Source organism: Molothrus aeneus, chromosome W (assembly GCF_037042795.1).
Source record: "Molothrus aeneus isolate 106 chromosome W, BPBGC_Maene_1.0, whole genome shotgun sequence".
NCBI lineage: Eukaryota > Metazoa > Chordata > Aves > Passeriformes > Icteridae > Molothrus > Molothrus aeneus.
The window spans coordinates 11745565-11758486 of record NC_089679.1 but is presented as its reverse complement, the minus strand read 5'-3'; the positions used below and the strand labels follow the sequence as shown (position 1 = coordinate 11758486).

Below are 12922 nucleotides of genomic sequence, written 5' to 3'. Positions count from 1 at the left end.
TTGTCTCTGGTTAGTGAATTAATTCTCTTTGGAGCCAGAGGTGGAATTTCCAGTTGTCAATAAACAACTTGCCTTGAAAACAAGATGTGGGGAGATAAGCTGGAATTTCTGACAGACAGACACTTCACTTTACAAACTATAAAAGCCACACACACTTCCACGGAAGCAGAAGTCTCCTACATACACCCTGGAAATGCATGGGACTTCTGCCTGAAGTTTGGATGTAAATTTCACAGATACTTTCCTGGGAATTGAGGGAAAGGATTATATGAGTATTCTGTCATCAATTCGGTGGTAATTTACATTGACTCCTAATCTATACTATTTCTTCGCTAGCTGTAATATAGGTACCTTTTATCGTGCACTGTTTTTTTTAATCTACTAGTAGATCTTCTGTTTATCCTGTGTAGTAAGTAAGCCTGTTAAAGTCTTATGTCTGTTTTTTCTTTTTGTCTATTCAATAAATAATTCATGTTGTAATAGATACGATTGGTCATTATTAAGAACTTGTGAGCGAGAGTGGTTTTGGGGTGCTGACCACCTCAATAAAGCTGCTGCCTACTGCCAGAAACTTGGACAAAAGCAGGGGCCATCCAAACTCTCCCTTCTCATTCATAACAATAACCCAGATGCAAATGTTTCATTGCACTATGTATTGTACTCACACTCAACACCTTGGAGTGGTGCCTATCTTTCATCTGAAAACAGATATTTTGTGTGTTACATTTTTTAAAAATATCTGACCTTCAAGCCCTTTTAGGCAAAATGAAAGTAACAGAGTTCATCAGAAGAGATAAGGCATAGATCAGGAAAATTGAATGAAAATAGGGCCTTAAAAGACAAGGAGACAAAAGCCAGTAATGAGATACCGTTAAAGCAGCCAAGTTAACAGAGATGAGCCTAAAAACCAAATAAAAACCTAGGAGAATGGACTCTACGACTAAGAAGTTTAGCATTTGTGGCTTTTAGATAACAACCAATTCAATAATCAGTGAGAGAGGATAGCCAAAACAAAATGTCACTCAAACATAATGCAAGCCTTTTCAAGCTAGAGCTCAAGAAAGGTTCAGTTGTTAGCTCACAGTTCTCTAAACTCTTGTATATGAAAGATAAGCAAATAAATTCCTTTGGAATATAATTAACATCATGGCTTCAATCTTACAACTTTTATCTGTCAGAAATACCTTGAGTACTTTAATGACGGTACATTGAAGCTTACAAGTCTGCAAGTACCACTAGATCTAATGAGGGACTGAAAAAGGAAATCAGAAAAACCACATACCTTGTGTTGTTCTATTGCATCTACCCACTGTTGTCTGTGGTCTGGGTCCTGAGCTCGGAGGTACCAAACACTGTCGTTTACACTAATATCGAACCTGCATTCATCAAAGTCATGAGGCTGGGAAAGAATGTAAAAATAGCTAAAATTATCATAATGATCAACAATATCTCACACTCTAGAAATAGTGCAATTAGAAAAACTGATCAATATTGCCTTGAATTCATCCTAGATTTCAAATTTGGTTGTATGCAGCCATCTCAAATAATGAACATAATACACTTGCATAATAAAAAATGCCAATCTTCTGAAATAGAAAAGCCAGTTTAGTACAGCTTTAACAAAATTGTCACAAAAAAGTTCCACACAAACAGTGATCAAGCATTCCAAAGGAATCCTTTAGCAAAATAACTACTGGGGACAGCCAGGAAAATATGTTTTTTTTTTATTTCAAAGCAGGAAAGAGAAATTAAGGTTATTGCTATCAATATTAATTTTCGATGGGAGAAGCACACACATCATAGCAAAAAGCACCAGGATAGAGCCATAAAAGCAGAATATATCAAAATGACAAGGAAGGCAGGGAACTAAAGGAAGCTGTGGCAACCTCTGCCTCAATTACCTTAACAAAGGGGATTGTCAGATAATTGGGAGCAACATGCAATCCCTTCCCATATGACCACTCGAATGCATGTAACTTTCAGTTCATATGTCTCAAATAGTAAAATGCCTTTAATAGCATTACAGTGAAGCTAGTAATGAAAGTACAGATGAACAAAACAAGGATCTATTTTGCCCTGTGACACTGTCAGTTCAAAGTTACTCTCTAGCAAACATCCAACACAGAAAACCTTTTTTTTTCTTTCATTGAAAACTATTCTTAACAAAACATAACACAGGTCCAGCTGAACACCTTTTTGAATTTGAATACAAAGAAATGTTACACATAGAAGCATACAGGGACATAACAGATTCTAAGATTAAGGCAAACAATGCAATCTGAAAAGCAATAAATATTGATTCCAGATGCCAAAGACAAGTCTATACCTGTTAATATCCTTTACTGCTCTGTGAATACATTAATCTTGCAGACAAGTAAAGCACTGTGGATCACTTGTGCAACATTCCACAAAAGAAAACCTATAAGCAAATCTCATTTGTTGTTTTCTGTGCAACAATTCAGTGTCCATAAGAATTATTTTCTAAGGATCTGAAAATCAGAAGCTACTTATGTATAATAGACAATGTTTCTTGTTTAAATATACTAGAGGAAGAAAACTACAACAGAAGTCAACATGCAAAAAAAAAAAAAAAAGAGCTAGGAAGAGTTCAACAGAAGTACTTGAAGCCTTGAAGCGTCACCTTTTTTTTAATAGCTTCACTTATTTGGTCAGGCATCTTAACCTAAGTTGAATCTCAATAAATTTAAATTTCCCAAAAAGAAATCCAGCAACCGACAAAGCTAGCAATAAAGCAAATCAACTGCAGCTACCAATTCCCTTAATACCTGACCATCTCAACTTAATTCAACTTCATCCTACTCACAAAACAGCAAGGTCATCAATGCCAAGACAAAGCAGAGACATTATTTGTATTAACATGTTTCCAAACTCAGCAGAATAAAGAGATAAGTGGTGCAGCTGACAAACTCAATATCCCACACAGGAGCTTGCCATTTAATAGCTACCATAGTTATAGCACACAATATAAAACTGCTGTTGTCTCAAGCCCCACATTGGGCACCAAAAAGGACTGTGGTAGGTTGACCCTGGCTGGAAACTAGGTGCTCATCAAAGCCACTCTGTGAATCCCACTCCAGAACAGGGTAAAGACAATATAACGAGACGCTTGTGAGTTGAGATAAGAGAAGGGAGACATCATTCACCAATTACTGTAGCAGGCAAATTTGACTCAAGTTACGAAAACTAACTGAATTTATTACCAATCAAATCAGAGTAAGGCCAGGAGAAGTAAATCCAAATCTTAAAAACACCTTCCCCCACATCTCTCTCCTTCCCAGGCTTAACATTATTCCTGATTCTCTACTGCCTGCCCCAGTGGTGCAGGGATAGGGGTTTCAGTCAGTTCGTCAGCTGTTGTCTCTGCTGCTCCTTCCTCCTCAGGGGGAGGACTCCTCACACACTTCCCCAGCTCTAGCGTGGGATCGCACCCACAGGAGACAATCCTTCATGAACTTTTCCAGTGTGAGTCTTTCCCACGACCTGCAGATCTTCACAAACTGCTCCAGTGTGGGTCCCTTCCACAGGGTATGATAAATAACATAGAGAATAGAAATTTTCAATTCCCCTGATGTTGCTGGATAGAGCTTAAAGACTAACTAGCAAAAAACATAAAAGAATGTAAAAGTATGCACACAGGATGATAAACATAGCTGAAACCAGTGAAGAAACAGATCATGAGGAATATAGTGGCTTTTTGGCAAGTTATGTAACAAGAAACAGCACATGCCCAAAGAAAAAGTTCAAGGAAAGGGCACCTCTAATATTGAAGCATTCAGTGAATATGACCACCAGAGACCACTTTACATGACCCTCTAGGACTATAAAAGGACTTTCAGTAGGAGGTGCATGCATGCAAATTAGTTCTAGGAAAAGTGATGTTTATGTATTAGCTAGGTAGTATGTTCTAATGAATATGTATGATCATGCTGGAATAAATACCCTGTTGTAAAATTTAACCACACATATCTCATTCAAGGAGAGATCCTTCAGTGTGTCCAACACTGATAAAGAATGCCTGCTTTCTAATGCTTCAAATTGTGTTATAAAGTTTTTCAGATGACTTTGGTATCAGGTGCAGTCCTTCAGGAACAAACTGCTCCACTGTAGGTCTCCAAAGGTGTCACAAGTCCTGCCAGCAAACCTGGTCTAGCATGAGCTCTTCTCTCCATGGGCCTACAGCTCCTATCAGGAACCTGCTTCAGCACGGGCTTCCTGTGGGGTAAGAGCCTCCTTTAGGAATCCACCTGCACAGTTGTGTGGTCCTCCATGGGCTACAGGTAAAGATCTGTTTCGCCATTAACCTGCATAGGCTGCAGGGGGACAGCCTGTCTCACCATGGTCTTCACCATGAGCTGCAGGGGAATCTCTACTCCAGTACCTGAAACACCTCCTCCCTCTCCTCCACTGACCTTGGTGTCTGCAGTTGTTCTCTAACATAATCTCACTCTGCTCTTTGCTAGGTGCAAAAGCTTCTGTGCAATAACTTTTCCTTTTCTTAAATACATTATCACAGAGGTGTTACTACCATTGCTGATTGGCTCAGCCATGGCCACTAGCAGGTCCATCTTGGAGCTGGCTGGCACTGACTCCAGCAAACATAATGTAAGCTTCCAGCAGCTTTTCACAGAAACCATCCCTGTAGCCACTCCCCTGCTACCAAAACGGCACTGCAAACCCAATGCATGGAAATAAGGAAGACCCAGGGAACTAAAGGCCAGTCTGTTTCATCTTTGTGTCCAGCAAGATCATGGAGCAGATTCTCCTGAAAACTATGCTAAGGCACATGGAAAAAAAGGAGTTGTCTGATGACAGTCAGCATGGCCAAGCTTTGGTAGCGGGGGAGGGGGGGGGTACAGGGGTGGCTTCTGTGAGGAGCTGTCAGAAACTTCCTCCATGTCTGACAGAGCCAATCCCTGCTAGCTCCAAAGATGGACTTGCTGCTGGTCAAGGCTGGAACAATTAGAAATGGTGGTAACGCTTCTGTGATAACATATTTAAGAAGAAAGAAAAAAAAAAGCTATTGAGCAGTTGCAATTGCAGCCAGGGAAGAGCAGGATGAGAATATGTGAGAGGAACAACTCTGCAGACACCAAGGTCAGTGGAGAAGGAGGGAGAGGAGGTGCTCCAGGAGCCAGAGCTGGGATTCCTCTGCAGCCTGAGGTGAAGACCATGGTGAAGCAGGCTGTCCCCCTGCAGCTCATGGAGGACCACAGGGATGCAGAGATCTACCTGCAGCCTGTGGAGGAGACTGTGACCCCATGGGAGGCCCGTGGAGAGAGGAGCCCACATTGAAGCAGCCTGTCCTTGAAGGACTGCACCCTGTGGAAGAGAGACCTACGCTGCAGCAGTTTGGGGAGGACTTGCCCATGGGATGGACTCACATTGCAGCAGTTCATGGAGATCTGTTGCTCACGAGATGGACTCGTTGGAGAACTTCATGGAGAACTGTTTCCCATAGGATGGACCCCACGCTGGAGCAGGGGAAGGACTCCTCTCCCTGAGCAGCATGAGAAAAAATGGGTGGTGAACTGACCATTCCATGTCTCACTGTGCTGCTGAGATTTTGTTAGAAATTAATTAAATTAATATCTCTAATTCCAGCCTGTTTTGCCCTTGACAGTATTTGGTGAGTGATTTCTTCTGGTCCTTATCTCAACTCATGGAACCTCTGTAATTTTTTCTCCCCTGTCTAGCTGTGGAGGGGAGTGAGTGGCTTTGGTGGGTGTTGTGGCTTGACACTGGCCAAAGGCCAGGCACCCACCAAAGCTGCTCCCTCACCCTCCCCTGCCACAGCTGTGTAGAAGAGAGAGACAATTAACAAAAGGGTTCATGAGGTAAGGACTGAGAGAAAAACACTCCAAGGGCAAAACAGGCTTGGCTTAGAGGTACAAAGTGAATTTATTGCTAACAAAATCAGAGGAGGATAATGAGAAGTCAAATAAGCCCTTAAAACACCGTTTTCCCCCCAACCCCTCCCTCCTTCCCACTGACAGTGCAGGGAGACAGGGCATAGGGGTTTTGGTCAGTTCGTCACCTGAGATTTTCCTTTGCTGCTCAGGGAGAGGGGTCTTTCCCCTGTGAGACTGTGGAGTCCCTCCCATAGGAGACAGTTCTCTCTGAACTTCTCCAGCGTGGTTCCAAATCTCATGGGTAGCAGTCCTACTGCACCTGCTGCAACATGAGTCCCTCCCATGGGCACACAGTCCTCCCAAAACTGCTGTGGCATGGGTCACTCTTCCACGGGGTGCAGTCTTTCAAGGACAGGCTGCTCCAGCCTGGAAGCAGGGGGACCTCTCTTTCCACCAGGTCTTCCACTGGACCACAGCCTCCTCGAGGCATCCACCTGCTCCATCACGCTCCATCATGAGCACCTCCCCCACAGGCTGTGGGTGCATTTCTGCATCCCCTGTGGACCTCCATGGGCTGCAGGGGGACAACCTGCTTCACCATGGTCTTCACCACAGCCTGCAGAGGAATCTCGGCTCCAACGTCTGGAGTACCTCCTCCCCCTCCTTCTTCACTGACCTTGGTGTCTCCATGTTGTTTCCCTCACATGGTCTCACCTCCTCCTCTTCTCTAGCTAGAAAAAAACTCTGCCTACTTTGTTTTGATTTTCTTCTTAAATATATTATCACAGGGTGTTACCAACATCTCTAATTGGCCCAGCCTTGGCCAGCAGCATGTCCATCTTCGGAGCCATCAGGGATTGGCTCTGCCAGACATGGTGGAAGCTTCTAGCAGCTTCTCACAGGAGCCACCTCTGTGGCCCCCCTGCTACCAAAAACCAGGTCGTGCAACACCAATATAGTGGATACCTGGCAGCTAGCCACTGTCAACCCACTGCAGCTTCCCTAAGGGCAAATCAGGGAGAAGATTATTCTGGGAAGTATTGAAAAATACCTGAAGGACAACGCAGTCATCAGTCACAGCCAGCATGGCTTCAATGAGGGGAAAGTCCTGCTTGTCGAACCTGATTTCCTTTAATGACAGGGTAACCCACCTAGTTGATCTAGGAAAGCCAGTAGATGTAATCTTTTGGGATACTGTGTCTCAGAGTATCCTTATAGACAAAATGTCCAGCACACAACTGGATATCAGTGTTACACGATGGCTGCGCAGATGGCTCACAGGTCAGGCACAAAGAATTATAGCGAAAGCGGTGACATCAGGCTAGCACCCAGCCACTACTGGGGTTCCTGCAGGGCTCTAGCCTCAGCCCAGTTCTCTTGAACATCTTCATCAACGACTTGGATACAGGACTCAAAGGAATACTAAGTTTCCCAATGACACTAAATTGGGAGGAGCTGTTGGCTCCCTCAAAGGCAGGGAGGCCCTGTAGACAGACCTCAACAATTTAGACAGGGGGGCAATCACCAACCAAATTAAGTTTAACAAGGGCAGATGCCAGATTGTGCACCTGGGACAGGGCAAACCTGGTTGTGTGTATAGACTAAAGAATGAGAAGCTTAAGAGCAGCACTGTGGAAAGGGACATGGGGATCCTGGTTGATGGCAAGTTGAATATGAGTCAGCAGTGTGCCCTGGCAGCCAGGGGGGCCAACCATGTCCTGGGGTGCATCAGACAAAGCATCGCCAGCTGGTCAAGGGAGGTGATGGTCCCACTCTACTCTGCACTGGTGTGGCCTCACCTTGAGTCGTGTGCAGTTTTGGGTGCCACAAGTGGCTGAGGTCACTTGGTTTGTTCAACCTAGAGAAGTGGGGACTGAGGGGAGACCTCATTATGGTCTTACACATCCTCATGAGGGGAAGCAGAGGGGCAGGTAGCAATCTCTTTTCTCTCCTGACCACTGACAGAACTCAAAGGAATGGCATGAAGTTGTGTCAGGGGAGGTTTAGGTTGGATATCAGGAAAAGATTCTTCACCCAGAGGGTGGTTGAGCACTGGAACAGACTCCCCAGGGAAATGGTCACACTACCAAGCCTGACAGAGTTCAATAAGCATTTGGACAATGCACTCAGGTACATGGTGTGATTCTTGGGGTGTCCTGCAGAGGGCCAGAAATTGGACTTGATGATCCTGATGGGTGCCTTCCAACTCAGCATATTCTATAATTATATGGTGCTATGAAATAATTTCTGACATATTCAGTGGCCTGCTATGACAGGGTTTCAGGGCAGCAGGATGAGGGAATAGTGACTAACGTCACATATGTGGACTTGTGCAAAGCATTTGACACTGTCCCACACTACATCATTTGACACTGTCCCACACTACATCTTTATCTCTAAATTTGAAATACATGGATTTAATGGGTGGACCACTTAGTGGATATGGAACTGACTAGATGATTGCATTCGGAGCTGTAGTCAATAGCTCAATGACAAATTGTCTTGGGAATGGTTTTGATGCCTTAAGTTTTAGCTTTCATATTTTCAGATTCTGTACTGCATTAGTATATAACTTTGAACTTCATATAAAGTGTTAGCAAGTTTTCTTCACAGTTTAGTTAGAGAAAACAACCCTTTTCCAGCCTGAGAATCAAGGACACTGTTGCAGCTTCACGCCCAAAAAGTATAAATAACAGCAAATTGAGGACAGCAATCTGGGAGGATGTGACTTCATAACCTGAAGCTGTAATTGGACAATTAACCCCAATATGCAAATGGACCAAATGTCCCAGTTTAGGGACATTAGCTCTAGTACTGCCCAAGGTGTATCCTTTGAAGGCATTTTTAATAAATACTTACTTTATTCCTTGAACACTGTTGAGCCTCTGTTCTAGCTAGCCTCTCTAGGCATCAGTTTTTTATCCCATATAATTTTTGGGGTTTTTGTTTTATGTGAAAAATGCATATTTTATGATTGGCTTTTTGCGAATATTAAAATGAATATTATATGTGTTGTGTTAGAAAGTAATGCTGTATTAATTCTCTTAAGTAGTGTGTTAAATATAGTTTTAGGTTATAAAAAAATGTTAAAATAGAAACTATGCTATGTAAGATACTTTTTTAAAGAAAGGACTTGCAGCGAGATAGCAGCCTCAAGACACCTAAATCTTTCAGAGAACAAGAATTTATTGCCTTCTTATCAGAAGAAACTAACTTCTTCCCACCTTGAAGGCACTGTTAGGATTCAGAGGAAGAAGTTGATGATGACCAGACAGAATCCTGTATTTGAATAGAATTTATGCATCATGTATGAGGTGTATGAATATGCAACAAGCTATTGTTTTTAAGGGTTAATCCTTTGTTAACGGGTGTCCTTTTTTGGGCTTCTTTTGCCCAGAAAAAGGTACCCAGACTGTCCGTAACTCTTTGTTTTTATTGTCTCATATTGTCCTAATCCTAATTGTCCAAATTATTATTACTCTAATTATATTACTATTTTATAACCATTTTATTACTATTAAACTTTTAGCATTTTAAAAACAAGTGATTGGCGTTTTTCACAAATATGGTAGCAGGGGATGGTTACTAACACCTCGCTGCCGGTGCTTTAGAAGAGTCAGAGTGAGGAGGCGCGCCCTGCCCTCTTTGGCAGCCTCGCTCTGGTTCCCCTGGGGTGACCGACAGACACAGGTCACGATCGGTGGACAAAAGGAGACAATAAAACAAAGAGAAGGGAAAAAGGCTCCCTACAACGGCGGTAATTGGCCCCCTAAGACTAGTAGTGCGCACAAAGAACCCGGGAAGGAAAAAGGATTGGTAAGTATTTCTTGGGGGAGCAGTGGGGGGAGATGAATGTGTGCGAATGAGAGGCGGGCTGGTTGTCCCAGACCTGCCAAGTGAGTGCTGGAGTCTCCCATGCTGCGTTTCTGTCTTTTTGCAAGAAAAGCGGCCAGTAAAGAGACGAAGTGAGAAGAGGAGTGAAAGAATCCCCCGGGGTAACTGGGACTGGGTCTCAGGGAGGGGTTGCACCCCTTGGATGTAGGGAGCAATGTTTCCTAGCCCAATCCACTAGGAAACAGGACAGGAGGGGCCCCTAAAAACCTGCTGGGTTGTGGGATTTACATTCCAAGAGCATCCAAGAGCAGGGTTGAACAGAATTCTGCCGGAGTGAGAATATGCCCGAGAACACCCAGGGTTGGACAACACAGCTAGATTGAGGGATGAAAATTTTGCCCAAGAGCATCTGGGGTTGGACAACACAGCTGGATTGAGGGAAAAATGTCCAAGAGCATCTGGGGTTGGACAACACAGCTGAATTGAGGCATATCCAAGAGCACCAGGACTGGCCAGTAACACCTAAACTTGTAATAGGTGATGTGAAAGTAAAAAGTACCTTATAATTGTCTTGTTGTGTGTGTGTGTGAATGAGTCACACACAAAATCAGCCTCAACTTCCCGAGCAGGTGGGAAGGGGGGGGGAAGTGGAAAAGGAGTGTGTGACCTGCAAACCAGGCTATTGTTCCCTGGGAAGGTGGGGGCTATGGCTGAAGAGTGAGTAACCTGCAAACCAGGCTAGTGTTCCTGGGGCGTGTGAGGGGGCCGTAGCTGAAGAGTGTGAGTGACACGCAGACAACCTCACAGGTGAACGGGCACCGGAGGTGTCGTGGTTTGAGAGGAAGTGAGTTTTTTGGGATGCTGTGGTCAAACCAATAGGTGCTCAGATTTGAATATTGGCACCTGGTGTGGCCACTGAGGACATGGATACGTCTCTGAGAACACGGGGGGTTACAAGCAGAGAACTCCCAGGAAAGGTTTCTCTTGGTTCCGGTCAGTGGGTCAGTGAAAGGTTCAGACCTCGTCTGCCCAGCTGCTGCGGCTGGGCAGAGGAGGGGAAGCCATGTGGCCGGGTTGAGGTAGGCCAGGCCTTGGACAGAGAGGGGAGGTGAAGAGGCCCTTGCAGGATGGAAGGGTAGAGGAACATTGGAGAGGCATTGGGCAGCCAGCCCCCCCCTCCCCGGAGAGAGAGAGGGAGAGCTGGTGTCTGTGCCTGTGCCACCTTGAAATTTGATAGCAGGCCGGCTGAGAAGGAGAGGGGGGCTGGGGGGGGGGGGGTGCGGTGAGAAGGTGCCCGGGAAGGCAGCCGTGGGAGTTCTGGACAGGCAGACCCTAAGATTTTTAACCCTTTTCTTGGATGATGGAAACCTTACAAATGCTGATCCTCCTCCTGAATGAGAAGAGAGATAGGGATGAATAGCAGGAAATGGGCAAGTGTGATGCAAGTTTGTGCAAGTGAAAGATGTCCAAGAGAAGTTGAGAAGAATTCTAGGTGGCAGGAGATGATGGAGTGGCCTTTGGCTGGACTTTTCTTGTATAGCCATGGACAGAACTGTTTTTTCCTGTGACACAGAGACTGCATCCAGGGGGAGGCAATGGCTCGGAGCCAAGAGAGTTCAGTGTTGGTACCCCTCGGCCCCAGGGGGTGAAATTTGAGGGGGACAGTTGTCTCAAAAGTGAGAGACTGTGCTCTTTTTGGAACTGGACAAAGCACCCTTAAAAGGAAAACCCTAGAAGCAGCTCTGGCCCATGTACAGTGGTGAGAGCACTGGGCGTGGAAGGAAGATGTCACGATGGCAAATGATCTCCGGCCAGTGCCATGTGTGACATGGAAACACAGGCGGTTCCAATTGTGTTTCCTGGGGAAGCCTATGGCACAAGAGGGACTCCTCTCCTCTTGATGAACTGAGAATTGCTTATCTGAAGGGTGGTGATGGACTGAGAGTTGGTGATCTGAGGGATGGCAACTGAATTGGGAGTCCAAGGTTTTGTCTTACTGTGATGTATTGGGAACTTGGTTGGGGGGAGGAGGAATGTTTGGAAGGTTTTCATCCTGAGTTCTGTGTGTTTCTTTTATATATTGTAAGTTAATAAAGTTTTTTTCCTTCTATTCCTAAGCTGGAGCCTGCTTTGCTCTATTCCTGGTCACATCTCACAGTAGACACCAGGGAGAAGGTATTTTCATGGAGGCACTGGCATTGTGCCAGCGTCAAACCGTGACAGGAGGCGACCAGTCAGGGCCCCTACAGGAGGCCTGGCGATACTGAGACCCAGAGGCCAACCCCAATGCAAAAGGGGGCCACAGGGACCCGTGATTTTCTGGCGACTGGGATACACTTTGTATCTTGAGGGTGTGAAGGAATGTGTGAAAGTGAATGAGAAATAAAAGTGAGTGAATGTAGACGAATGAAAGTATATGTAATGTAGATTGTGCATTTTAAGTCTTACCATATCTCCTTGGAGGGAGGTGTATTGTATTGAAAAGTAGTGTGAGAAAAAGGCTTTAGGTGTAAGTAGTTGAAAGAAAAGTGGTATTAAGCTGTTAGTGAAAGTGAGAAACAGAGGCAGAGGATGAATAGATAAGATCTTGAAAACGGAACAGAAAACCAGTAAGTTAGATACAGGGAAAAAAAAAGGAAATTAAACTAGATGGCACAAACTTGTGAATTATATACTTTAAAAAGAGCACTAGAATATTTAACACAAAAGAAAGGAGTTATATTGATTCAAGGTATGCCTTTAGAGTAGCACATATCTTAAGAAAAATTTAAAAAGGGAGATTACTTAATTCAAGAGGAAAAGTATTAGTACATGAGAAACTTATCTTAGAGGTTTTAGAGGCATTAAAATTACCTAAGAAAGATAGCTATAGTACATATTAAGGGACACCAAAAGGTAAAGACCCCAGAAATAAGAGGAAATAATTTGGCAGATCAAGAAGCTAAAGATGCAGCAGAAAATAGAGCTGAAAGAGTTAATATTAAATCCAAATGAGCAAAAATTGGAAATTCCAAAGCTTAGTGAAGCAAAAAAAAAGAAGAATTAAAACAAGACAGGTGGCGAACAAGATAAATCCGGGAAATAGAAACCTCTTGATGAAAGACAATTAGATAATAAAATGCTTACTAGGGAATAGCAGAGGACATATATCAAAAAGCCCAGTGGGATACTCAGGCTTTGTGTGATCATTTTTTTAAGGAACTATGGGTGCATTGGGA

General features: G+C 44.1%; 1 protein-coding gene across 3 annotated transcripts in view; it reads right to left on the bottom strand.

Moving 5' to 3' along the window:
- LOC136568515 (ceramide transfer protein-like) overlaps nucleotides 1-12922 on the bottom strand; it is a 162436-nt gene that overhangs the window by 82694 nt on the left and 66820 nt on the right. For all 3 annotated transcript variants that reach the window (XM_066568524.1, XM_066568523.1, XM_066568522.1), the window contains exon 3: nucleotides 1283-1399. In XM_066568524.1, the coding sequence (XP_066424621.1) occupies nucleotides 1283-1399 (117 nt within the window). The remainder of the gene's footprint in view (nucleotides 1-1282; nucleotides 1400-12922) is intronic.